The 27,257-nt window shown below is 32.5% G+C and overlaps 1 protein-coding gene across 1 annotated transcript in view; it reads left to right on the top strand.

Moving 5' to 3' along the window:
* LOC143227205 (gamma-aminobutyric acid receptor subunit pi-like) overlaps window positions 1-17,848 on the top strand; it is a 35,691-nt gene extending 17,843 nt beyond the window's left edge. The window contains exons 4-8 of the mRNA XM_076458695.1: window positions 2,132-2,358; window positions 8,019-8,101; window positions 8,846-9,004; window positions 13,620-13,999; window positions 17,262-17,848. Of these exons, the coding sequence (XP_076314810.1) occupies window positions 2,132-2,358; window positions 8,019-8,101; window positions 8,846-9,004; window positions 13,620-13,999; window positions 17,262-17,501 (1,089 nt within the window). The 3' untranslated portion in view covers window positions 17,502-17,848. The remainder of the gene's footprint in view (window positions 1-2,131; window positions 2,359-8,018; window positions 8,102-8,845; window positions 9,005-13,619; window positions 14,000-17,261) is intronic.
* Window positions 17,849-27,257: the final 9,409 nt, after the last annotated feature.

The raw sequence follows: 27,257 nt of genomic DNA, 5'->3' as shown, positions 1-27,257 counted from the left end.
AAAATAAATATGTAAAAACAGCTGGTATGGGTTGAGAAAATTTCTTTTTATGTAGAGAGCGAACAACGTTTCGACCTTCTCCGGTCATCGTCAGGTTCACAAAGAAAGATAGCAGATCACATGTTTGAAGGGAGTTGTGTAACTGAGTGTAGGAGTGTAGAAAGCGTGCTTAGATGTTTGAATATATAATTTTATATTATTTATTTTATTATTATTATTTATTATATTATTTTTAATATAGATATAAAGGTGTTCCTTTGTATTGGTTTATTTTGGGCTTGAGTTGTATAAGTAAGGCTTCTTTAATTTTGCGTTTGTTTCGTTATTTAGTAATTGGGCGTTTTCTATGGTTATGTTGGGTTAATTTGATTTGCAGTGTTCGAAAACGTGTGAAGGTGACTTTTTATGTTCTTTGAATCTGGTTTCCATTTTTCTACTTATTCCTCCAATATAGAAGTCGTGGCAGTTATCACATTGTATTTTATAAATAATGTTAGTGTGATGTTTGTCAGTGTAGTTTTTACATAGTTTACATAGTAAAAAATTTTCTAAACCCTTACCAGCCATTTTTACATGTATATTTTTTCTACAAGTGGGTTTTCTTGTCAACAAGGGTAGTAAAAAAGTATAAAAGGCAAATAATTCGGGAATTGTATCTCATTATCGTATAAAACCACTGTACAGTCACTACATTAAAGGCACGTGTTGATACTTTACATTGTAATTGATCGTAATGCAACAGGTCAGAATGTGAAACACTAACATAAGACCTATAAAAGTACAGCAGTCATAAACTGTGTAGTAGTAGTAGAATAAATACAGTTATGGCTCTTAGGACTCAAACACCGCATAACAAGCACAAAATACAATGTTCGCTGTTAAAGATACTTTACGTAGATAATTGTGTTAAAACTCTTGTGTTTCAGCAGGACCTGAATGCAAGATTTTGGAGAACCTATGTAAGGCTGCACATCCCTAACAATAGAAGCGGGTTCCACACTCACGATGACGAGAAACCCACTTGAAGTAAAAATGTATTCTACAGAGGGCTAGTATGGGTATTAAAATAAAGTACAAAACAACATTAACCATACAAGTTCGTGCAATCCTAACGGGTCGCACATTGTTAACAATAGAGGTAGAAATCCATAACCTTCCAAAAAGAATGTTAATATATTCAAGGTATTTTTTTTTGTATTTTTTAGAAACAGACGACCGTTGAATACAGATATTGCCAGCAATCTGGTTGTTAACGCGAGAGTGAATATTATCCTTAAAATATTGAATCAAATGGCCTCATCAGACAAATAGCTGCCTGTATTCTGCTACTGAGATAAAATAACAAAACCGACAAGTTTAAATGGACGTCAAATTACAAACAGTAGTGTGACCTAAGCTACAGAAAGTTTGTTCGTTATAGACTAAGCGAAATTAAAATTGTACAACAACAATCAATATCGTTTGTTCAAGGCTTAAGAAAAATGCAGATTCTAATCCACTGTGCTAAAGAACACGGCTCAATCAATTGTCAGTTTATAACAAGACAATGATCCCAAGCATATAGCTATTGTGAAAAAATAAGATTTGGCTATAAATAGGCTGATGAAACAATACAACCCACACAAAGTCCCGAGGAGAATATTATTGAAATTGTATGGGGTTATGTAAAACCTAGGAATATCAAAAAGAAGTGAACCAAAATAACTTCACATTACTGTGGGGAGAAATACATGAAATTTGAAACTATTTCACAACAATACATTGATAAATGGTATGGAAAAATTAAAACAATATGTAATGTTCTGTGTAATGCAGGAGGCTTAGGTACGAAATACTAGTGCACTGTCAATCTTATTAAGTTTATTTTGCGTTTCGTGTGATAATCTTTTATAAACTTAAATAATTTACTTTCTAGCTGCTAATACTTGTCCTCTGTATGTATCGTACGTATGTTTCCATTATATTTCCCCTTACTGTTTATAAACATAGTGATATTTTCTTTCACATTTTACAAGCGACTAATATCTCGTCATTTTCAAAATTCAGTATATCTTGTATCGAATATTCGAAATTAAATCAAACTTCTGTTTTTAAGCAGTATTCTTTATTCTATGATTTTGTTTATTTTCAGGATTTCTACTTACATATTTATGCCATTGATATATGGGAAGATTCGCGTTTACTAGTGGACTGTGTCACGTCAGAAAAATCAGTTAAACTACCAGATAATGTCGCTAACCTAATATGGATGCCAGATATTTACTTCGAGAACTCGAAAAGTGGTACTTTGTTCTCTACTACAATTCCCAACAAAATTGTGAAAATTCTGCCTGACAAAAGCATATTACGAACCGCTCGGTAGGTGGAGTATTTTCATTTACCACGTAAACATTCGTATTAAGATATTAAACTTATATTCAGAAATAAAACTAACTAATTGAAAAGAAATATGTTAAAACAGAAAAAAAATGTATTAAAGAAAAGCAAAAAAAAAATAGAATAAACAAACGGTGTCGATAAAAGAAAATATACTCCAAGAAGTGCATCATTATTTATCTGATCAGAACGTTTTAGAAGCAGGAAAACATGCAGGTTAGAATAAATCGGTCAGCCATGTAAATATATATAAAAGAGTAAATCATGTAAGTGTGTAATGTTAAAGTGGATAAAACAAGAAAATACTGGGGGGAAATTATCCTCCTTTCATCTTCATGTTGCTATTTGTCCTAATTGAATTGGAAAACGGGGTCGTTTTCCTCAATTGTTTCTTCTTTGACTCACCAATTTTCACATTGAACCTTTACAGGATTTGGCCTGTGATAAAACTTGTTTGACATTTATTGCGTCGTATTCTATAATTTCATCACTTTTGTGTATGTGATGTCGTATATTTCGACTGGGAGGACTTGGTTGATAAAGTAACAAAAATATCATCACTTTCCCTGAACAAAAAACACTAATCTCTCTACTTTGTGATATTTCTATGGCAAAAAACACGCAGACTGTTTTTACTATTTTCTCTAGAATCCTGACGACAATCTTGGTTGGTCACCTGTGTTTGAATAGTTATTAGTTATATTACTGATCTTGTATAGTTTAATGTTACAAAGTGTTTTTTTATTCTACTGTAGAGCCTTCTAGTGGTTGATTCAATATAACCATGATTGTACCTTGGGCACATGACCACATGTACTGTGAGTGAGGTATTCAATGGATGTTGTTCATCTTTAAAGATGAAAAACCCTTTTAACTAAGTTTCTGTTTTATAGACACATTAACTGCACTTGTTAAATTGGTTGTTTGATTACTTTCATACGTTTTTAACCAACTTTGAAAAAGCGTCAAAGTACAGCACGACTAATTTAACAACTTGCTTCGAAACACTTAACAAAACAACAAATAGGATATCCAGTTTTTGAAGTTTTGTGATGATATTCTATTTAAATTTTAGGAATGGCAACAATAAATAATTTCTTCAAAGCACTTGTTTAATGTCCTCAATTTCTGCTTCAAAAATATTTTGATTTTTCTGATATTTTAAACCCTATTAAAACAGATTTTTTTACACAGATTTTATTTAAAGATTGAAGGGGAGAAATTCTCAAAATGTGAACAAAAAAGTCCAGCAAAAGTGAGTGCACGATATATTTTAGTATTAGGTACACGCTAGTTGCTTAAAACATGAATATCTAAGAACGAGAGTTTCTCATTCTGTTGTTTTTCTAAAATAATCTTTAATTTGATATGTTTATCACTTAAAAACTGAAGAAATTTTTTAACCACCTTAAGATTGTCACAAATAAAAAAAATAGTTAAAATATTTTCTGTATTATAGAGGTTTAAATCATTGAGGACATAAGTGTAACTAATCATTTTCACAAACACAGAAAAAGGTTAGGAAAGTCAGGAGCAAGGCTGTACACAACAGTCACTCTATCTATTCATAGATTTTGTTGTTAAATATAACATTAGATTGTTTCGTCACAAAACTTAAAAAGTGAGTTTAAAATATCTTTAATTACATCTTTTACAGTTTCACTGGCGTCAAAAAGAAGGTTAGAACATATATCAATAATATCAACTAGAAGTATTTCTGTAAACAATGACCACTTTATTTAAAATCATAGCCCTAGTACCTTTATCCAGTTTAGCGAGTACGATATCTTTTCAGTTTTTCAAGGCTTTTAAAAGCTGTGTTTCATGTTTTTTAAAATTAATGTTTATCTTGTACAAGGTTTAAAATCTCTTAACATCCCTAGGGTACAATAAGTCTCTTGAGTTTTAACAAGTTTCACTTCTATTTGTACAAATTTTACACTTAGGTAATTGTTGTAAAAAGTTAAAAATAACTTAAAATTACCCTGAAGTAATAACTTTTTTAGAGGAAATAGAAAACTTTAACCTTCTGGCTAAGACTCTATCATCATCAGAAAAGTTATAATCTGATAAATTGTTTGTATGCAATGTTACAACTACTACTATGTTCGTTGTGCCCCAGCTAGCCCGACGAGTTCTGTATTGGGTGTCCCACTGTGGGACAGCAGTAAACCTACTGACTTACAACGCTAGAATTAGGAGTTCAATTCACCTCGGTGGACACAGCAGATAGCCCGATGTGGCTTTGCTATGATAAAATACACACACACACTGTATTGGTCAAAATGTATTGTAGGCAAGGGATATGGTGGACATGGCGTGGTTTAAATGCTGTTGTACACTTTTCTTCTTGAAAAATCCTGAGGAATTGAATAAAGAATGTATTTTAAAAATACTCTCAGTGTAGATGGAAGGCCAAGTGTCATGCACAAGTTGCGTATTATATAGGACAATGGCGAAAAAAATGTGGGTTCTTCAATGGAACATCGTGGCTGAAGCCAATAACGGAAATATACGCCTTTGGTATGGGGTTAGACGATTCAACTCACTCATCGAAATACAAGTGTACGTTATAAAAATCAATTAATATAAATGTGTTTCTGTTATGATATATTTGGCTGACTATAATTCTTCAAAGTGATATTCCTTGAAGTATCAACCGTAAAAAATTCATAGAGCTTACCTCAGATCAAAGTTGTTCATAACAAAAAATGAAGTCGTGCTTTGATAATCAATACTCTGACTAAACGCCAGTTTACATAAATAATGGTTACATATAAATTGCTCCAGATGGCAGCACATCAAAGCTGTTTCAACGAAGGTGGCTTCTTATATCGCTTTTCCCAAAATAATGTCGTATACCCGAGTTGTAATAAAAAATATATCGATCAATCATTAGAAATTTCGCTCTGCATGCAAATAAAATACCACTGCGTTGTTCAGACGTACAACACCAGGAGTACTATAAAAAGTGTCTAAATTCATGTGATGTTGTACTTACCGCCAGATCTTTTCCCGTCATTTTCAGATCCCTGGAAAAGTTTCACTTTATAATATTAGAATTTCTTACCATTAAGTTAAGAAAACCGACTGTTACACAGATGATGAGTAATTTGTGCTATAACAAATATAATATTATAATTTAATATTTCTTAAATTTATAAACATAGTCAGTTTCTTTCAAAACGACCACATATTTTATCAGGTATATAAATAACTAGTATATCGCCCGTCACAAATTACACGAACGAAAACCTATCAAATTTTAAGCTACAGGCCATAAAACCTTTTCTGTATCACTTAAACCATAATTAGAAAAGATAAAAATAATTTTACCTGGATGATCAATAAAAATATATTTGTTATATTTTTCAAACCTTTTTTTTTCGAACTAATTATTTCTATGTTTTGCCAAAAGTTTATTACTTTGTATATTTATCAAATTAATCTAATTTACTAACATGCCAGTCCAACAATAAAAAACCGGCCCGGCATGGCCAGATGGGTTAAGGCGTGCGACTCGTAATCTGAGGGTCGCGGGTTCGCATCTCTGTTGCACCAAACATGCTCGCCTTTTCAGTCGTGGGGACGTTAGAATGTGACTGTCAATCCCACTATTCGTTGGTAAAAGGGTAGCCCGAGAGTTGGCGGTGGGTGGTGATGACTAGCTCCCTCTAGTCTTACACTGCTAAATTAGAGACTGCTAGCGCAGATAGCCCTCGAGTAGCTTTGCGCGAAATTCACACAAAAAACAAACAAACCAACAATGAAAAAGTGTTTTTCAATTGTTTGTAAGTTGCTTGTTTTTGATTTTTGTTTTGTTGCAATTGTTAATTTCTTCTTAACTAATAAGCACCCCAGCGACACTGGGGGCTCCTCGGGCTTACAGTGCTAAAAATAGGGTTTCGATACCTGCTGTGATTAAAGCACAGATAGCCTATTGTGTTGATTGTTATTAAGCACAAATCTACACAATGTAATATGAATACTTTGAAATTAAAACTTGTTTTTATAGCTCTCACATTATTTTAGAAAATACAAATTTAACTTCTTTTTAAAATTCCAAAAATGTAAGTTTTCTTCTTTCTTGAATACCAATAGAAAGACGATTATACCTGCTAGTGATTACAGTAGCAATCGAGTTATGTTTTCGAAATCTAAATAAGCTTTGATAACACGAAGTAGAAACTAAATCCTGTAACGATGTAATATTAACCTACCAAAACCTAAAAATATTTAAATTATGAACATTATTTTAAGGGATAGTTACAAATTTATAGGTTGAAATTTAATGTAGAGGTAAGAAGTACCAATGGTCTGTTCCTTGTTTATCATGAAATAAACATACCCAATAAAAAAATAACAAAACAAGGGTCAAATTAAACCTTGAATTAATATTTATCTACTGCTCTATGTGAGTTAGCTGAGACAATCTCAACTGTTTGAAGATAGTATTTTCTGTCTCACCCCTTCCAATTATACTTTCTTAGTATTATAAAAATCAGAAATACTGACTTAATATAATTTCTTTCTCTAATAAAAAAAGTGTTGAGGCTTGTAAATATTTGCATACTGTGTGTTCAAATTCGAAGTTGCATGTACTATGAATATTAGAAGTGAGAAATTTGTCTATATTAGATATTCACAATTAAATATATTGATTACAGAGTGTTGAGAAAGAAAAAATATATGCCTAGTGATGATTTCTATGCACAACTGTACATTAAAAACACTTGATAGCATAACAAGCTATCATAAATGTTTATATTGCAAAAGCTCTTTCAAAATTACTGTCCAGTTGTTTGTGTATAATAAAGCTAGCCAATGTAGAAAGGACACTTAACATCTCTATTGTCCATATATATTTGCCATGGGTCAGCATAGAAGTAATAACTTAACACTTAACGTGGCAGTATTTCGGACAACAATTTTGCCCATTTTCAGGTTGAACCACATGAGGGTTAACCAAGTACTTTTAATTAACACATGGCTAAGGCTCTCAAATTCAACAGTAACTAAACCGCACAGCTTAATCGTTTAGCTTCGGTTTAAAGCTATTAATCAGTAAACTTCAGTTATTTCGTAGTTCTTGTTCACTGTTGATAGGTTAACAGACTTGCTTGTTCATACAGGTTCACACAACGTGGTAATCATATGATAAACAATGAGTTGCAGAAATCTGTAGTGCGACGGTTATAATAACACTGTGTAATAAGCTATGATCATATCAAACGTTTAGTGTTAGCAAGACACATAAATGTTTGAGTGTAACCCAACATAACAGCGTCTTCCTGTATTGAATGATTTTTGTTTTTCTTTTAAACCTCTAGTAATCAAGCTGAAAGCAGATGGCATCGTATGCATATGACAGACAAATAAAAGTAGGATACAAACTATATTGTGGATATGGTAAAATGTATCTTCATAAGAGACGTCTTTAAAAGTGGAACCTATGAAACAGGAGAAGACATCCTATACATCACATTCAAATGTAATATTTAATCTATATTTACAAGTTTGACGCGTAAAATTTAATTATAAGTAAAAGTTCTGCATTTCTAAGTTGCAGGATACGTGTGATGCACGTGTTTCTCATAAATAATTAGTTCTTTCATATCTTGCTTCTTTTTAAATGTTTCTAGGTACCTTCTTCAAGTTAGCTGTGAAATGAACCTGAAATATTATCCAATGGACAGGCAGATTTGTTATCTTCGAACTGGATTATGTAAGTTTGCACTGCTGTCACGTGTTGTATTATATATTATGAAATTAATATAAGGTGTAATATTTTTACCCTCAGTGACTCGGTAATAAGAATGAAGGCTTATAGCCCCAAAAGCCGGATTTACTCACCAGTTTTGGTTACAGAATAGATAGCCGACTGTGCAACGTTATGCGCAAAAACAGACAAACAAATAAGGCACATTTGATAAGAGTCAGAACTTGTGTTTGTACCTAAGAATTACTGTACTTCCCCAATTCTAACAACTTTTTAAACTTACATATTGAATGATTATGTATTACATTATGTGTCGTTCTCACGTGTTTGTAAGATCTAAAAATTGTCATGTGCATAGCATAACTTTGCAGTTCTCACTACCTTTTACATCATGAGTTTTGCGGTTTGAATTATTATTAGTTTTATTATTTCGTTTCACCTCTATTTTTACTTTACATATGTAAATACCTTGAATTTTGATTTCATGTTGTAAGCATGCTAAAACTATCATCCAACACCTGAAGTTTGTAATACTTGGTAATTCAATTATCGTGTTAAAAAACTAATTTGGATGATAGTTAAATATTTTAGCAAATACAACCATTTATTATTATTATTATCAGTAGGCAAAGCGTCCAAGATAGATATAATTTAATGTCTTACGGTAAATATTTTATCAGCTACTCATGTAAACTATTTTTCAGGACATCTAGACATGTTTTTAATCTTAAATAAAATTACTACCAACAGATTCTCATCCTGATAACGAAGTTTACCTTCGATGGACAAAAGAAAGTAAAGGACGTTATGACTGGATTCCAAGTGTGAAATTAATTGGGGGTGATGAACTCCCTGAATATAAGTTAGTTGAAGTTGTACCGGAAAAGCAAGTAGTTACATGGATTTTAGGTACTACTTTAATGTAGCTTTGTATATACTGTCATTACTACGAATTCCTTGTCAAAACAAATAACAATAGTAATATTTTAATTGATTTTCAGAAGAAAATGCAGTATATTAGTAAATATAATGAGAATAACAAATCAAATTCCAAAACTGAAATCGAGAATGTTGTACATCTACTTCAATAGATGGTAGAACATATCCACCTTACTTAACACAGTGATCCAATAAACAAGAGTTAAAAGCCTTATCAACCAGAACACTAAATTTTTTCTTCGATATACTGTTGACGTTATTCCAATCAAAATGATACTCATTGTTAAATATAGACGACTGTTTAAGTTTAATGCGAGTATTATGAATTAGACAGTTATAAAGAGCAAGTATTAACTTTAGTATTTTTAGAAACGGTAATACATCGTAGGTTTGTTTACGTAACTGTGTACAAATCATAGGTTGTGTAGTTTACTATCGGTGATTTTTATATTTTTGCGTTATGTTACTAGAACCTTCTACATTTTTCTCATTGTTCCATTGAGAATTGTTACATCATAATATTATGTAGTGTCGAAAGTTCTAGACCACAGTTGGACTGTTTTTAAGTACGCACCTAACTCTGTAAATGAAAAGTAAGTTCTCAAGATATAGATACATCTAGACTAAACGAGTTTAGTTGTAACAGGCGATTAATAAAGTAAGTTTCACAATTTGCATTGTAATAACAGATATAGAGGAGCATAATTTGTTTTGTCAAGAGATGTTCTAAAATAATTGAACTTGCTTGTAAGAACTTTGACGAAAAAAAGACAATTATATAAATCACTGATAACAATAGTGATACGAATTTTTATGTATATATTTGATTTATTTTGAATATATTAATTAAAGTAAATAGATTGTTGACATTTATCGCCAACAAGTCACAAACACCTACCGTAAAAAAATCCGGTTCTCATAAAACCTGGCCCTCATAATTTAAATTATGATATCTTACATACATTATTTTGCATTTTTTTATAATTGAAAGCCATTTGCTATTTACCCGTATAGCTCACCAAATAATCCAAATCTTTTTATAAAGCAGCAGCATTTTTGTAACTTTCAATGCCCAAAAACTTTAATCTTATCAGCAAAGCTAAGTAGCCAAATGACCCATTTCAACGTCTATGTAATTGATATAAATCCAAAAGAGCAAAGGCCATAACATTGAATCCTAATGCACTCTACTCATGACATTATTCTAATTTGACTGAAAAAAATTTGTAATAAAACAACCCTCTGCTTTCTTCTATCTCGCTAGTTTCCTATCCAATGAATCAACCTATTCTCCAATATCTACTTTTTAGCTAAAGTTTTGTGTATTAACTACTCAAATGCTTTTTGAAAACCTAGATACATGATACCTATACAGCTAATAATATCTTCAGAGAATGTCAAAATATTTCTAAGACGAGATTTCTTTGTAGTAAAACCACGCTGACTGTCCAAAAAATTTTAGACGTTTTTAAATAACATTGAAAGTATCTTTTATCAGACTTTTGAAACCTTATCTCAACACCGGGGTAAGATTAGTAGACTGTAATTAACAGAAATAATTTTTAACATTTCCCTTTAAAAGAGTAGTAACATTAGCCACCTTCCAATTTTATAGCTTTTGCCCAATGTTTGGTAATTTAGGGAAAAGAAAGGAAGCAAATGGCTCACATAGCTAATCTCTAACCTCTTTCAAAACAATTGGGTAAATATTATCTGGCCAAGGAGCTTTGTCATTGTTTAAACTTCCCTTTTTTTTTCTTAACTAACTCCAAATTAATGTGATAACCTTATTCATTCTTGTTTCCATCTAGCAGATGTTCAAGATAAGAAATATTTCTCAATTTGTATCAATAGGAAATAACGCAGTCATTCAATAACCATCAGATGTTAGTCTTCTTGTATCATCCCCAATGAACCAATTCCCATTCTAACACTCTTTCTTACTCTTATGTATTTGAAGAAACTGTATGCTATCAGGTTTTATATTTTCAATCAACCTTTTTTTTTTCAATATAACTATTTTAATTTCTTAATTTTCAATTTCACCAACTTTTGATTTTCTATCATTCTTCCAATCACCCATCATTGCAGTCAATATAAATGTTTTATAATTATAACAATTTGTTTAATTTTATCTTTTATAACCGTTGTGACCAAACCTGTATGTTTACTCATAACTTCCTCTTTTTTTTTCTATAAAGAACATACATAACTTGAATTCTCAACGTTTAATCAGCATCTCCAATTAATTCATTTGACCAATTCACAGCAGGTAATTCGTGTCTGACGTATTAATTTTTTTCTAATTTGTAGTAAAACCTTAGTCTTTATTTTCATATGCAGCAAAACACTAAAACTAATTGAGCAATGACCTTTTGGATCCTGATATTTCCCACTCTTTATCCTGTTATCCACGTCTTTATTAGAAGTTCTCAATAAATATTAAATAACATTGTTTCTATTAAGATCCCTAACCATTTGTTGAGGAAAGGCACTTGAACAGTTTTTGAGAAATCTGTCTCCTTATGATTGTTGCCTGGCATAATCTGGTGTGGCTAGGACACTTGATTCGTAATCTGGTAGTTTCGGGTTCAAATACCTGTCACCAAACATATTTTCCCTTTCAGTTGTGGGGGATTATAATGTTACTATCAATCTCACTATTCCTTGGTAAAAGGACATCACAAGAGTCGATAGTGGGTGGTGTTAACTAGCTACCTTATCTCTAATTTATCACTGCTAAATTAGGAATGACTATTTCAGATAACCGTCGAGTAGCTTTGCGCTAGATTCAAAACAAATAAACTAAATCCTCATGATTCGAATATAACAGTTACCAATATATGTGCATGAAATTAAAATCTCCAATTATAATTGAATTATTTATTTCACTGTTTAGTTTCTTATTAATATTACCAGCTTCATCCAATAATCTGTAAAAAATACCAGCTAAAAGCTTTCTTCTCTTAGAACCACAAGTATAAACTCAAATAGACTCAAATTCACTGATATTAGCTTTGATATACTCAACTCGAATGGGCTGCAACTCATATTTTACATATAAATCCACTTTGTCCCTCTTCTTTAGTATTGTACTACTATTAAAGAACCTATAGCCCTGTATTTCAAAGAAATTTATATCATTAAGGTTGTCTAATGTTATTCAGGATTCAGTTATTACCATTAGATAAAAATCCTCGATTCTTACCATCGCTCTAAGAAGTAATCCACTTTATTTCTCATACTTCAAGCATAACAATAGTAACATGTAACCTTATAATTAAAACTACTTTTATACTTTGTTCCTACACTATACTTTTCTTTAAATTTTATTTCTTATTCATTATCCCAACCCTCGTTGTTTTTGAGACCTAACTTAAAGCTTCCCTCACAGTTGAGTTAATAGCTGTTGCAAACCAGCTTCCACCCTATTTAAATGTAAATAATCTAGTACAAAAAGCTTCTTTTTCCTACTGAACTGTTAACAAAGCCAACTTGCCAACTGCTCAAGGTTACATATTAGCCACAGCTTAACATTAAGCTCTAGGAACCTATTTATAAATTCATCTTGACAGTATCCCTGACATAAGTGAGCTACTGTAGCCCTATTCTTTGAATACTTTTATTAACTTCTTGTACTTAACAATAAGTTCCTCTGACCTACTTTTCCATATATCCTTACCCCTAGGTGCATTACAAAGACTGCATAACTTCTAGCGCTCTTTACTAAACATCTTGCATTGTTGGTTATATATCCCATCCATGCCCCTAGATAGTAAATCCCATTCTCCTCTTTTTACCCCACAAACTAACCTAGCTTGGCATATTAAATACTTTCATATACAAATAACATCCATATATACTAAATACTTTCATATAAAAATAGCATCCTTATATTTTTCATTTGCATCCCTCTTGGCTTGCCATGACCAGGTGGTTAAAGTGCTCTCCTTAAAATCTGTAGGTTGACAGTTTGAATTCCCATTCCACCAAATATGTTCGCCCTTTCTGCTGGGGGCTTTATAATGTGACAGTCAATCCTAATATTTATTGGTATAAAATAGCCTAACAGTTAGCAGTGGATGATGATGCTTAGCTGCCTTCCCTGTAGCCTTTCACTGTTAAATCAATGATAGTTAGTGCAGATAGCCCTCGTGTGACTTTGCATAAAATTCAAAACAAAACAAACCCATCCCAGTGTATTCCTTTTGTAATCTTTCCATTCTCTAGCTCATCATCTGCACAAGATAAAAGCTGTTCATTGTAATCAAATCCATTAGTACTGGCCCTAACAATGCTGTTTTTAACTTCCTAAACGTCGTTATTAGTCACTAGAATGACTAGATCATTCTCATGCAAAAGTGTAATTTCTAGCAGTTTATCCTTCAGTTTATCTACAGCTTCTACTTTATTTACTAAAAACGATCTCCACTCTGTTGAAAACACATTCTCTCTGTTATAGAAAGTAAAAGTAATTTTATTTTTTATCTGTGAGATTTTCATATACAACAATCTTAGTTACTTTCAACAGTACTAAGCTTTGTCACTAATTTTCTTCTCCATTCATTTCTTTGATTAACTATAGGTAATTTTTCCACCTTGATTGTCCGTTTCACCTTTGATCGTCATTTGATGGCATATTTAGTCAACAATTATATCCCAAGTAGCCTAGTGGTGGTGATGTCATGGCTTTCTTTTTGGTTGAGACTTGATGCAGTTCCAGCACGTGTGACACTAGGCGTTACTTCCTTGCTGACTCTTGTGACCCAAGTTGTTCAGTCACGAAATGCTATTCCATCTGTAGGGTATATCAACGCTCTGGACATCTGGCTCTTCATCTGCCTCAATCTTGTTTTTGCTACGCTGGTTGAATACGCTATAGCCTACACCATCGCTGATAATAATACTTTGGGGAAGAATAAAATATGTTCTTTGGAAACACGAATTGTGAATGACTCTAAAAAGGTTTGTATAAGAAATATTATTTATTTAAAACATTTTTGTGGAGAAAACACAAGTACACAAAATAGGCTACTACTGTTATACAATACCAAGTTACAAATATTATTTATTTAAATACCAGTAACTTGCAATCATGGACAATATTACACGGATCGTCAACTCGAGGAAGTTTATATAAAGATTATGATCAAATAAAATACAGCACTTCCTACATATTTTCCATTCACAAAGATTAATTCAAAATCAACCTCTTCCTATTTTTGAAGTTAGTTATTATTCAAGTGGTTTACACATTTTCAGAACTTTAAAATAGTTTTAATATTTTAGAAATTTAAATTTTCAAACACTAAGACAACTTATTCAGGAAATGAGGCTTTTTTCATGATTTCTTTCAGGCCTGACTTATAACGACGATTCTAAGCCGACTGATTCTACTAGTGGCTTTTCCTACTAATTGGCTCGGCATGGCCAGGTGGTTAAGGCACTCGACTCGCAATCCGAAAGTCGCGGGTTTGAATCTCCGTCACACCAAACATGCTCGCCATTTCAGTCGTGGAGGGGTTATAATGTGACGGTCAATTCCACTATTCTTTGGTAAAAGAGTAGCCCAATAGTTGGCAGTGGGTTGTAATAACTAGATGATTTCCCTCTAGTCTTACACTGCTAAATTAGGGACGGCTAGCGCAGATAGCCCTCGTGTAGCTTTGCGCGAAATTCGAAACAAACCAATCTAGCTTTTATATGTTCTCATATCTATATAGTGAGTTTGGTAGAACTAATTAGTTATCATAAAGTTTTTCATCAAGGACTGATATATTTTCTTGAGGTCTAAAAATATTTATCGCAAGAATTGTGTTACTTGTAGGTCTTTCTGTTCATTGTCATTGAAGACCGTTTTGGTAAATAGTAGAGCCATTAATACCGACATCTAGTCAACAAAACATCTGAAACCCTTCCAGTCTATTCTTTTAATACGAACTCTGCATATGTATCTGGATCGGGTGGAATAGTGAACAAAAACTTATTCATATTTCTGTCAATTTAAAAGAACAAGTTTTAATGGCATTAAGTAACTTTCCACCTAAGAACCACGACAACATCCAAGCATTTGCGACTACCTCTTGCTTCCAGTGACACAGTGGTATGTCTGCTGACTTATACATCTAAAAACCGATTTTGATACTCGTGGTGGGCAGAGTATAGATGGCCCTTTGTATAGCTTTGTGCTTAATAATAAACAAGCTACCTTCTCCAACGGATTTGGAATGATACACCAGGATGTATAATATAGGACAAACTGAAAACGGGGAATAAAAGAAAGAATGAACATGAAAAGAACCTGCAGAAGATTAGGAAATGTTTGTCCAGTTATCTTATCCATAAATTTTACATGAAATGTTGGAGTGTTTAGCATAACCTATTAATCGAAAAGAACCTACCAGAGAATGACAGAACACATTACAGTAATATGTATAGCTAGCATGTAAAAGTTACATGTGCCTTTAGCATTTCTTCTACTGTATATTTCTTTCATTTTTACAGTATTTAGCCTGCAAGTGGTATTCATTTTCTCTTCATTGATGTTTCCTAGCTTTGGCATGTAATCAATGTCATTTGTTTTAATCAGTCTTTTTTCTTTAGTGTGTTTGAGTACGCTTGTTTGAGCTTTTCTTTGAAAATTGGTAAGGAGTACATAAGCTAGATCAGATTACATCAGTTGCTCTTCCTTGAGCTTCTGAAATATTAAATGTGGCATCCAATAGTGAAATTCCTTCTTTCAACATTCTTATAACAGAAGGTGTCCTAAGGTGTCCAGGATCAGGACATTCGGAAAATTGATAGGTCTCACCATGTGACAAGACAAACCATTAGCATTCCCTAGTTGCAGGCTCAAGCAATGCATTATAATAAAGTCACACTCTTGAACTGTTTTTGATCCAATTGGACATCATCTCTTCTGAATGTTTTATAATTCATTGGCCAATTCAGTGACATATGGCCACTTGAATGATGTACTTTTATCATACATGTAATAAAAGCAGTATTTGATAAAGATTACACCTGGAAAAGTGGTCACATTCCTCAATCCATCTAAAACGTGAATTATCTTTCATGAAAATAAAGAATGTCATGATTATCTTGAAAATTTTCGTCACAAATCATTGTTAGTATGATAAAAAAGATGTCAGTCTTTCAACGATTGTGATCATAGCAAGATCAGTATAAATCTTCCCCTCCTCATGCCATGCCATGAATCACGAGAAAACTTATGCACTCTGTAGGCTACAACACAGCATGACATATGAACTTGAAACAAAATAAATAAAGACACTTGTTACTCCTAATTTTGATTTTATTTACCCTGGCGACACTGTAATATATTATATTATTTTAATAAGGAAATAAATTTCAGTTTTGTTTTCTAAAATTTTTTTTTCATTTTATTCCTATTTTATTTCTTTTATAAGCAACTAATTTCCCACAACTAACTGAATACAGTGAATGGGAGTTTCAGATAAGGTTATTATAGGTTAGGCCCGGCATGGCCAGATGGGTTAAGGCGTTCGACTCGTAAGCTGAGAGTCGCGCGTTCGAATCCGGTTCGCCCCAAACATGCTCGCCCTTTCAGCCATGGGGGTCAATGTGATGGTCAATCCCACTATTCGTTGGTAAAAGAGTAGCCCAAGAGTTGGCGGTGGGTGGTGATGGCTAGCTGCCTTCCCTCTAGTCTTACACTGCTGAATTAGGGACAGCTAGCGCAGATAGCCCTCGTGAAGCTTTGCGCGAAATTAAAAACAAACAAACAAACATTATAGGCTTGAGAGCTAATATTCGCTCACAATTCTTAATTTCCAGTTTACTTTCACGTGTAAAGCTTGCGGCAAGTCTATAAAAACTATGTATTCTGATCATTTTGTGTATCCCACGTTTACAAACACTTCTTTTACTATAACATACATCTTCATTCTTACTCTTTTAAATTTTTGTGTTATTTATTTTTTCTTTATACGTGAAGCTTATTGCATTTAATTAGACTGTTTCTTCGATATTATTTATACATCCGCGCGTGTGTGTGTGGACCTGGATGTCTAAAATCTTAAAAAAAATCATCTTATGTATGGGTATGGAAATGTTATATTGTGGTACGTTTTCTTTCTTTTAAAGTTTAAAATAACATTAGTATTGTGTTCTTAGTATAAGCATATATAAAATAACTAGGATATATTGTTTAGCATAACTAAATGAGTTTGTTTTCCTTTTATAGAAAAGGCTTTTCGAGGGGAATATTAAAAACGCCAACACATGTCCCGTTTGCAATTCGCATAAAACGCGTTCGTCTGACCAAGCATGGATGAACTGCAAAAAGGAACACACAGAGAAAATGACGGAGGGCATACTTAAAAACAGCATTAGCTCTGTTGATAAGCTGTCTAGGGTACTGTTTCCTATGCTCTTCACATCATTTGTGACTATCTACTGGGCTTACTTCACTTGTAACTCCTAAAATTTTCTGTTAGATGCTAACGATTTACTTTTTGGCAGGACTGTATCTTGGCAAGGTATTAGTGAATGAATAAGCGTAAGTCGATTTCAGTTAAAATGAACTGTTTATTTCTTTATGAGGATTTGAATTTCATGTTATTGCACAGCACATAAAAATCATAAGTGAGCACAGTTTAATGATTATGTTCTGGTGGCATGTTCATCAGAACTTTACTGTAAGTGTCTTGAGTCCTTAAAAATGAAGTTCTGCAGTTAATTTGTTTGCTTTATTTACTTTTTAATAGAAATTATGAAGTGTGAAAGTTGATAGTGTAGTTAAATGATGTCAAATAAAAGGTTAAAAATATTGATTTTAAATTGCAAGAAAAGGAATCCAAATGAATTCAATTTTTTTTCAGAAATATATATATATAAACACATTTATATATTAAATAAACACGATCTGGGTAAAATTACGAACGTTCTGCATTGTGAAATGTCCCTGTTAAATGTAGTTAAGTAAACACAAGTTAAAACCTTTTGTAGCTAGATTAACGAAAGTTAAATTTTCAGTGATGACGAGAAACCCACTTGTTGAGAAATTTATATGCAAAAACGGCTCGTTTGGGCTGAGAAAACACTTTACATAGAAGAGCGAACAACGTTTCGACCTTCTTCGGTCATCGTCAGGTTCACAAAGAAAGAGGTAACTGACCGGAAGCTGACCACATGTTTGAAAGGGGTTGTGTAACTGTGTGTCGAAATGTAGAGGGCGGTATTAGATGTTTGAATATATAATTTTATTTATTATATTAATATAGGTATAAAGGCGTTCCTGACGATGTGAACCTGACGATGACCGAAGAAGGTCGAAACGTTGTTCGCTCTTCTATGTAAAGTGTTTTCTCAGCCCAAACGAGCCGTTTTTGCATATAAAAAGTTAAATTTTGTTTAACCTGGCATTTTTCACATTTTATCGTATAAAATTTTATTTTTCTAACTTGTTCAAATTTCAAGTATATTTATTTTGTGATTATCGAAAAAATAATTCATAGCTTAAAACTAGACATAAACGTAAAACTGGGAACTTTTTCTCTAGTTTTAGTTTTTTATCATCTTATTTATTTGAACAGTTTTTTCAACCTGAATGAAACGTGCGACGCATTACCTAAACAGTAAAGCCACCCGCACATCCTAGGCTCGAGTCTTTAAATACACAGACTGATCGTTAGCCACTCCCGCCATCTAAACAACAGAAAACGTCTTTTATTTATATTTGATTTGTGTAACTTACGTATCTGAGTTTATTTACTTCAACATCACGAATATTAGTGCGTCATTCAGTTCTTATTACAAGTGATGTTAAAATTTACCCTCCAAACTTAAGTTTAAAATAAAGAATATTCGGTCTTAAAATAATCACGTCTAACAACATTTCATCACATCTAACAAGTGATTTTTCTCTGTATAAAAACAGATTTGAATAATTTACACAGTTTTCTCAAAATTATAGACAGTTATAATATTTTCTTAATGATATCCACTTTACAATCAACTACCACTGATAACGCTACCGATGTGAAAGTATACAACTTTTCTCATTAAACAAAACAGTTATCTTCAACAGCAACAACAGCCACATTTTTCACAATAATTAATTTTTTCTAAAATTTAAAAATACAGTGGCAACGTCTTAAACATTACTTTTAATAGTTAAAATACAAGATTTAAAAAAGTCTCAACACGTACTTAACCTTTCTAAATTAAAACGTGCTTAAATTAAACAGTTATGAAAATTTTGTAGTATTTTTTATTTATTTATTTAAATATAATTATTGTTTGTATGGCTTGGTGGATAAGGCAATATGTCGGATCAAGCTTCGAATTCCGTCATAGAAACGTTTGAAACTTCTTAAGCTTAATGAAAAATCACATTATAGGAACGAATAACGGGTAAGCGAATAGTTCAAACATTAAGCCCTCCAGTGACTCGGGCCTGGCATGGCCTAGCGCGTTAAGGCATGCGCTTCGTAATCTGAGGGTCGCGGGTTCGCGCCCGAGTCGCGCTAAACATGCTCGCCCTTCCAGCCGTGGGGGCGTTATAATGTGACGGTCAATCCCAATTTTCGTTGGTAAAAGAGTAGCCCAAGAGTTGGCGGTGGGTGGTGATGACTAGCTGCCTTCCCTCTAGTCTTACACTGCTAAATTAGGGACGGCTAGCACAGATAGCCCTCGAGTAGCTTTGTGCGAAATTCCAAAACAAACAAACAATCCAGTGACTCAGCGGTATGTCTGCGGACGTAAAACACTAAAAACCGGAAGTAGCTTTATTAAGTACGGTCAAAGTTGCTTTATTTAATATGTATTTTGTAACTTTTAAAATTAAATCGTTATTTATGAACATACACTTAAAGTTATTTCTTTCCCTTGCATATTGCTGGTTTTCGCAAAGCTACACAATGGGTTATTTGCTCTTTGTCCACTATGGTTTTTGTCTAGAATCATGAAGGATTTTCAGTGGAAATAAAAGGTATTTGGTGAATAAGAATGTTTGTACTATATTTCTCCTCAACTAGAAACCGATACCATAGTGCAAAAAGATGGTACTGAACTTATCTATGTTGAACTAAAATTTTAAGACATAAATTATTATTATTATTTAGCAGAACTTTTTCTTTGCTGTTAATCACAGAGCTACACAATTGATTATGTGTATTGTGACTACCACAGGCATCGAAACCTGTGTTTTTAGCATAATATGCCTACAGATTGTGCCAGTAGGGGGCAACAAAAATTGATTCAAAATACTATTATTTAACGAATCTCGTCGTTTAACTTAATGGGTTTTTTCTTTATAATTTAAGTTGAATTCAGCAATACGTTTATGATTTAGAATATCTAGAAATTTAAAATAAATTTTCGAGTTATCTTTGATTTTTCGAGTACTGTGGGACAAAATAAGAGCAATGAATAAACAAAATCTAGTGTTAACTTAATAGATTGCTATGATAATAGATTTGATATTTCCAGATAACTTACCGATAATTATATACAAGTTTTGATCTATCGTAAATAATCGATTTTGATATTATAAACAACTAATTTTCGTTACTTAACCTAGCAACTGAGAGGCAAATGTTACACCCAAGGTTCTCTAAACAAAAGATAGTTCGTAGGTAGCAATCTTTGTTTTAATGAAAGAACCTATTAGAAATACATTTTTGTCTTTTACTGACGGTGTTTGGGATTTTAAACTATACTAACTTATGTATACAATACGTGTATCAAACGGATTAACGGTATGGTTAGGAAACTACAAGGATACAAGCCAGACTCCAATTAGTGGATGGAGCTCCGACAGAACATTTTGTAGTTTTGCGTTAATACAAAAAAAAATTCCTTTTTAGTCCCCCGTTGTTAAAAGGTGGGTTTACAGACTTACAATATTAAAATCTAGGGTTCGATTCCTCAGAATAAACAGAGGATATACAGTTTGTTATTTTAGACTTGAGCTTAGACAAACAATCTGCTCCATATTTACTTACTATTACCAACGATTCAGAAAAAGCCTGAAGAATAAGAATGCTAAATTATATATTTGTATATATAAATATATATATGTATATATACATAAAAATATTAAAAGGACCACCACGTTCAAAATACTGTATTTTTTTTGTTTCTTCACTTCGTTTGAAGCGCTTTTGCAGTTTATACTGCTCTCCAGCTATCTTATTGCATTGAACTTAATTAATAATTAGTTAAGCTGAAGAGCAGTATAAGCGGTTCTAACCGACTGAAGATATTAAAAAATACAGTATTTTGTACCTGGCGAGTCTTTTAATATTTTGATTATTTTTAGGCTTGAGAATATCACTTTCTTAGATATATATATACATATATTGATTGATAGATAAAAGTAGGGAGAGAGAGAGAGGGCAACTCAACGATGTTTCTTCAATGTGTATATACATACATTGTTGAGTTACTATTTTCCATGTATATATTTTGATATTTAAATATAATCATTAGATAAATTCCTAGAGACCATTCCTTAAAATGTAGCAACAAAATGCACCTCAGGAATAAACTAGCTATTTATGTGTCTGTGCGGATACTGAATAAAAGTATATCAATAAAGCAAATCAGTAATTTTTAATGTTTTATTTATAAACCTTCGTTATGTAAGACACCTGTGATAAACGTATCTCAAACATCCTTTTTAGAAGGATCGTATGTTTATCGACAAAATGATGAATCTTAAGCAAAATACACTAAAGGAGTTAGCAAAACACCTTGCGACGTAATATGGAACAACTCAGGTCAAAATAATAATATCAACTTTAGTCATTTGACGATCAGGGTTTAATAAAAATAGAATAAACTAGTACAAAAGAAAAGTTGCTATTAAATATTTCATCTCGTGTACTTCAATTTGAATTACATATAATTTGAGGAAGTAATTAAAAATCAGTATAATTTTTTTACAGTTTATATCTTTAAAATTAGTTTCAACACTACCTCGCTATAAGATACAGAGATATATACAATGCAGTTATAGTTTTTGTATCGATATGCTAACTATGAATAAAACACTAGACACTCAACATTGACGTATTAACATAAGAGTAAATATGCGTTTTGAAAGGCATAACACTTGAGTGACGTTTTCTCCTTTTTTTTGTAAACACACTATTTCTTATATTTCAGAACTTGTCACTTTGAACATAGTTGACATATTAGTAGTTTTATAGTTTTATAAGTATGAACTACTTAGTGACATTCCAAGGCATTTTAAACGTAACAAAAAACTAATATTTATCTGCTAAATGTAACACTGTCTAAATACATAAAACACTAGATTCGTAATCTCAGGGTCACGGGTTCGAATCCCGTCACACCAAACATGCTCGCCCTTTCAACCGTGGGGGTGTTATAATGGGACGGTCAATCCCACTATTTGTTGATAAAAGAGTAGCCCAAGAGTTGGCGGTGGGTAGTGATGACTAGCTGCCTTCCCTCACTGCTAAATTAAGAACAGCTAACGTAAACAGCCCTCGTGTAGCTTTGCGCGAAATTCAAAACCAAGCCAAACCAAACTAAATGCATAAGAATATCTGTGAATTAATCAATTACAAATCTTGATGCTTAATTAGTCAAGTCAGAAAAACTTTCATAAAACTTTCATAACTTCCTTGTATAACAGTATTATACTTTATATTATATATATAATTATGATCCTCTACATTAAAAACTAAATTTCGTGTAAAATTTGTTTGTAAAAACATTCAAATACGCTTGTTGAGCTAAGAATCACCGTGTGAGCAATCAATGAGTAAAAATAATGAATATAAGAACTTTTTACATGAGTTTTTGATTAATCACGCTCCATAAGAGATAGAAATTAAATAAAACAAATAACAAAATATTTCAAATAACATACGGAACACCACCACTGTCAACTCTTAGGCTACTGTTTACCAGTAAAAAATTGGGTTGATAGTAATATTATATAATGTATCTACGGCTGGAAGAGCAGGAATGTTCCGTGACAGGATTCAAACCCACAATCCACAGATTGCAAGACGAACGCCCTGACCACAAGGCCTTATATCATATGAGCTCTAAATTTTAGTAATTTTTGAAGAGTGATTTCATTTTCGTTCTTTACAATACTGATTTCCATTAACACTTAATAGTGATTGTTGAAGTTCAGAATACCAGATTAGATGCATTTTTAACCTCAGTATCATAAATATAAGCAGTATTTTTAGTATTGTAATTTGATTGTCAGCTAGAGATGATTGCGAGTCGTAAATAATGATGTAAGGTAGTCCTTGAAAGCTTTGAAGATTTAGTGTGAAACATTTGAAGTTATAATATAGATATGAGTTACTTCAAGATATAAAACTGTATAAGTTAGCGTTTTTCGAGAAATATTTGTATATCTGTTTACTATTGCACTTACTGAGTTACTTAGTGTTGGTTTTTGTTACTACTAGTACTGTTCGAAAATGTCCAACCTTATTTGTAACGTAGGCCTACAAAAAGTTACGTCAATGTTCAATCTCGTAGAAAAGTTAAAGAAGTGTGTGTCGTTCTTTGAGTAAAGCCATATCGAGCCATCTGCAGTGTCTACCAAAAGAACCCCCTGATTTTAGCGTTGTAAATCCGTAGACTTACCGCTGTACCAGCGAGGAACAATTAAATAAGTAAATAAAATAATTCGTTAGTGTCACATTGAGTGAACGTTGAATTACTTTCACCAGATTATTGGAAAGAATCTGCTAACAAAACAATAACGTCACCACAATATATTGTATACATACATTTATTTTGTTTATTCTAACTCATTAGCACCAAAAATATAGAAAGCTATACAGATTATATCCTACAAGATAAAAACAAACGTATTCATTATCTCATATGTTCCAGTGACAACAAGTGCTTCACCGTGACTCAGTCATAAGCCTGAAGTCTTATAAAACCAAATATCGAGTTTCTATCGTTTCGCACCACAGACAGTTCATTGCGTAGCTCTGTGCTTAAATACAAACAAAGACAACGAGCACAGAAAGCTGCGTTGGCGACGAATCAGTATAAAAAGTTTGTTTGGATTCTGTCGACCGCAAAAAAACTCAGCTCTAGGGTTTAATATTATAATTCTGCAAGCACTGTAGGAACAGTAGCAATTATGGGAACAGTAGAAAAAATACAAAAAGTGTCATTTTTAGCGCCACTTGTTTAGTTGGCCGATTTTTTTTTCATGAAAGAAACACTTTTCACTTAGTGGGAATTCGGAAATCCCGAAAAGCGAGTACTCGAAGAACCATTGAATTAATCAACTAGTCTGACAAAACAAACAAACTCATATTCGAGTTTATTTGCATAATGACGTTTTGAGCTCAAAAGGTGTGGAATCACATCAGGTACGGTGCAATATGAATATCAGATGCTGAAATAAAGTAAAATGAAATGGTTTGAATGTTTGCGTGAATGTAATTTTAAAAATAATAAAGATTTCCTTTTACTCAAAGTTAAATAACTATAAAATATCGATATTTTATTCAATGTGAATATTTTTATTCGTTACTTTTCAAACTACTTTCAGAATCAACACAGTTTTATTTCTGCATACATTGTGTCAAATGTTAACACAGTTTTATTTCTGCATACATTGTGTCAAATGTTAACACAGTTTTATTTCTGCATACATTGTGTCAAATGTTAACACAGTTTTATTTCTACATACATTGTGTCAAGTGTTAACGATGTTTTATTTCTTTCCATAAATTACGCTTTGTCTGATATTCCACAGTTTATTTACACAAAGTTACTCAATGGGGTTATCCGTGTTAACTGTCTGTAATATTGAATTAATAATAACAAGGGAGGTACGTAACTGGCCAACAGTCTAATCGATAGACTGCTTCTTATACAAGTTTCCTAGAGTTCTTTTTTAATTACGAAATCATAAAAAGTATTCAGTTATAAATGGTCTATGTAAGTGTATTTTGATATAGCCTCTCATTGGCACAGTGGTATGTCTGTAGACCTATAGCGCTAGAAACCAGGTTTCGATACCCGTGGTGGCCACAGTACAGATAGCACATTGTGTAGCTTTGTGCTTTATTTCAAACAAAACACTTTACTATATGTTATGTCTTAGATATCTATGGGAAAACTATTGTTACACCTATCCATGAATAAATAGGAAACAGCCCCCCGTTAGTACAGCGGTATGTCTCCGGATTTATAACGCTAAAATCAGGGGTTCGTGTCCCCTCGGTGGGCTCAGCAGATAGCCCGATGTTGCTTTGCTCTAAGAAAACACACAAATAGGAAACATACATAGTTGTAACAATAATTTAGATTTTTCTAGTTTCAAGACACGTATTTGATTATTAAACTTTGCTTTTGTATACCTGTTGCAAACTAATAAATTAAAATATTTGCGGTAAGCCAGAAATTAACTTTCAGAATTTATATTTATGTATAGATATATTAAACACAGGATAAATCCAGAAATGAAAATAGAATATATAAATTATTCTAAAAAGTAAGTTGTTTCTCATTTAACTAAATGAAAGTGTGTAGATGACGTATCTGTTTAACACACCGGGAAGGTATAGAAATTGAACACCAACTGCCTCTGTTCACTCGCTGGATAAAAGTGGGGAGTAGAGTTACGTGGCAGATTTGGTGATAATACACAAATATAAATATATATATAGGTTTGTCAAATAGTGTCGTAGTTTCTATTTCGATTTACAGTAGTATATTGTATTCAATACGTAGTGTTTAAATAGTAAGCTACATGTATGACTTTGTACGTATGTAATGAAAGTTAATGTGAATGTTTGTTTTTATAATTAGTATAATGTGTAGCCTGTACGTACGTGTGTTAATTTATTTACGTATAGTAAACCTATTCCTGTTGTTTCTTTATTGTTTGTCGTAATAAAACTAAGAAAGACAGTGTTATCAGATAAATATTCATGTCTTACTGAAAAGTAGCATAGTTTGTACATAAAATTACTATCGGTTGGACTTACTTAGTTTCTGTTGTGAAATATTGTGATATTTTAACTAGTTTGCACTTATCTTGGTATTGTCAGCTTTTGCTTCATTTAAAGGTGCCACTGAAAACCTGGGTAACTACATAAGCAGCTTATTTTGACACAGGGTTTCTTAACGAAACTTATCGAAGTAAAATGTTGTGATGAATGGTATCAAAGTATAACCTTAGCACATACACACTGGGACAACTAAAGATACTCTCAAATTAAAGATAGTAGGTTTGTTTTCATAACCTTCTGAAAAACTGCAAGCAATACTAATAACATTCCTAGATTAAAAGTTTCAAGTTGATGTCGATATCATGACATGGTAGAAAAGAAAACTAAGATAAAAAAATCTAAATCATTTCACATATCAAAAACGTATGTCGAACGTATCTTGTTAATACATTTTTTTAGACTTACAATACTGTTTCATGTTCTAAACATATGTTAACTTAGCAAGTTTTAACTAGGTTTCTTCTGTTGATGTTTACATAATATTTTCTTATATAAAAATTTATTTACGAACTTTCACGAAAACCTGTGCTAGGATTTTGTTTGATGTGTTGAATTTTCTCACAAAGCTACTTAAGGGTTTGTTTTGATAGCCGTCCCTAATTTTAAAGTGATAAGTCAGAGGGAAGAAAGATATTCGACACCCACTCACTGTAACTCTTGGGCTAGTTTTACAAACGAGTGATGTGATTCACACGTTACGTTGTAATGACTCATGGGTGAAAAGACGAGCATGTTTGTGGACAGGGTTTTATCCAGTGACTTTAAGAGTGCACCTCGAGCGTCCCATCCATCGAGCCGTGTTAGAGTATGATAAAGAACTATCTATATATAATATAAACTGATACTCTAGAGGAAGAAAACAACAAGTCGCATCTATCGCCGGATTCTTGAGCTGTTCTTGTCTGACGAATAGTTGAGTTTGTTACTCATTCATTTAACACACCCACCCAAAACCGCAAAATATGGAGCTCGTTTTCTTTGCAACAAATCACGAATATTCGATTTATAGTACTGGCATACTAAACATTTAGTCACTCCTAGCCAATCGAATACAGTTTTGTGAAAACAACAGAGTTGTAGTTGATCTACCTGTTACTGAAATATTTATGATCGCTGTAAAGTTGGTCAGTGTTTAACGTCCCCGGACTTTGAATCAGAGAATTAATAATTCACAGTCCATTGCCACAAAAACGCGCTCT

The sequence above is a fragment of the Tachypleus tridentatus genome, chromosome 9 (assembly GCF_004210375.1).
Source record: "Tachypleus tridentatus isolate NWPU-2018 chromosome 9, ASM421037v1, whole genome shotgun sequence".
NCBI classification, from domain to species: Eukaryota; Metazoa; Arthropoda; class Merostomata; order Xiphosura; family Limulidae; genus Tachypleus; species Tachypleus tridentatus.
The sequence above is the reverse complement of the archived record's forward strand: the minus strand, read 5'-3'. Positions and strand labels throughout refer to the sequence as shown.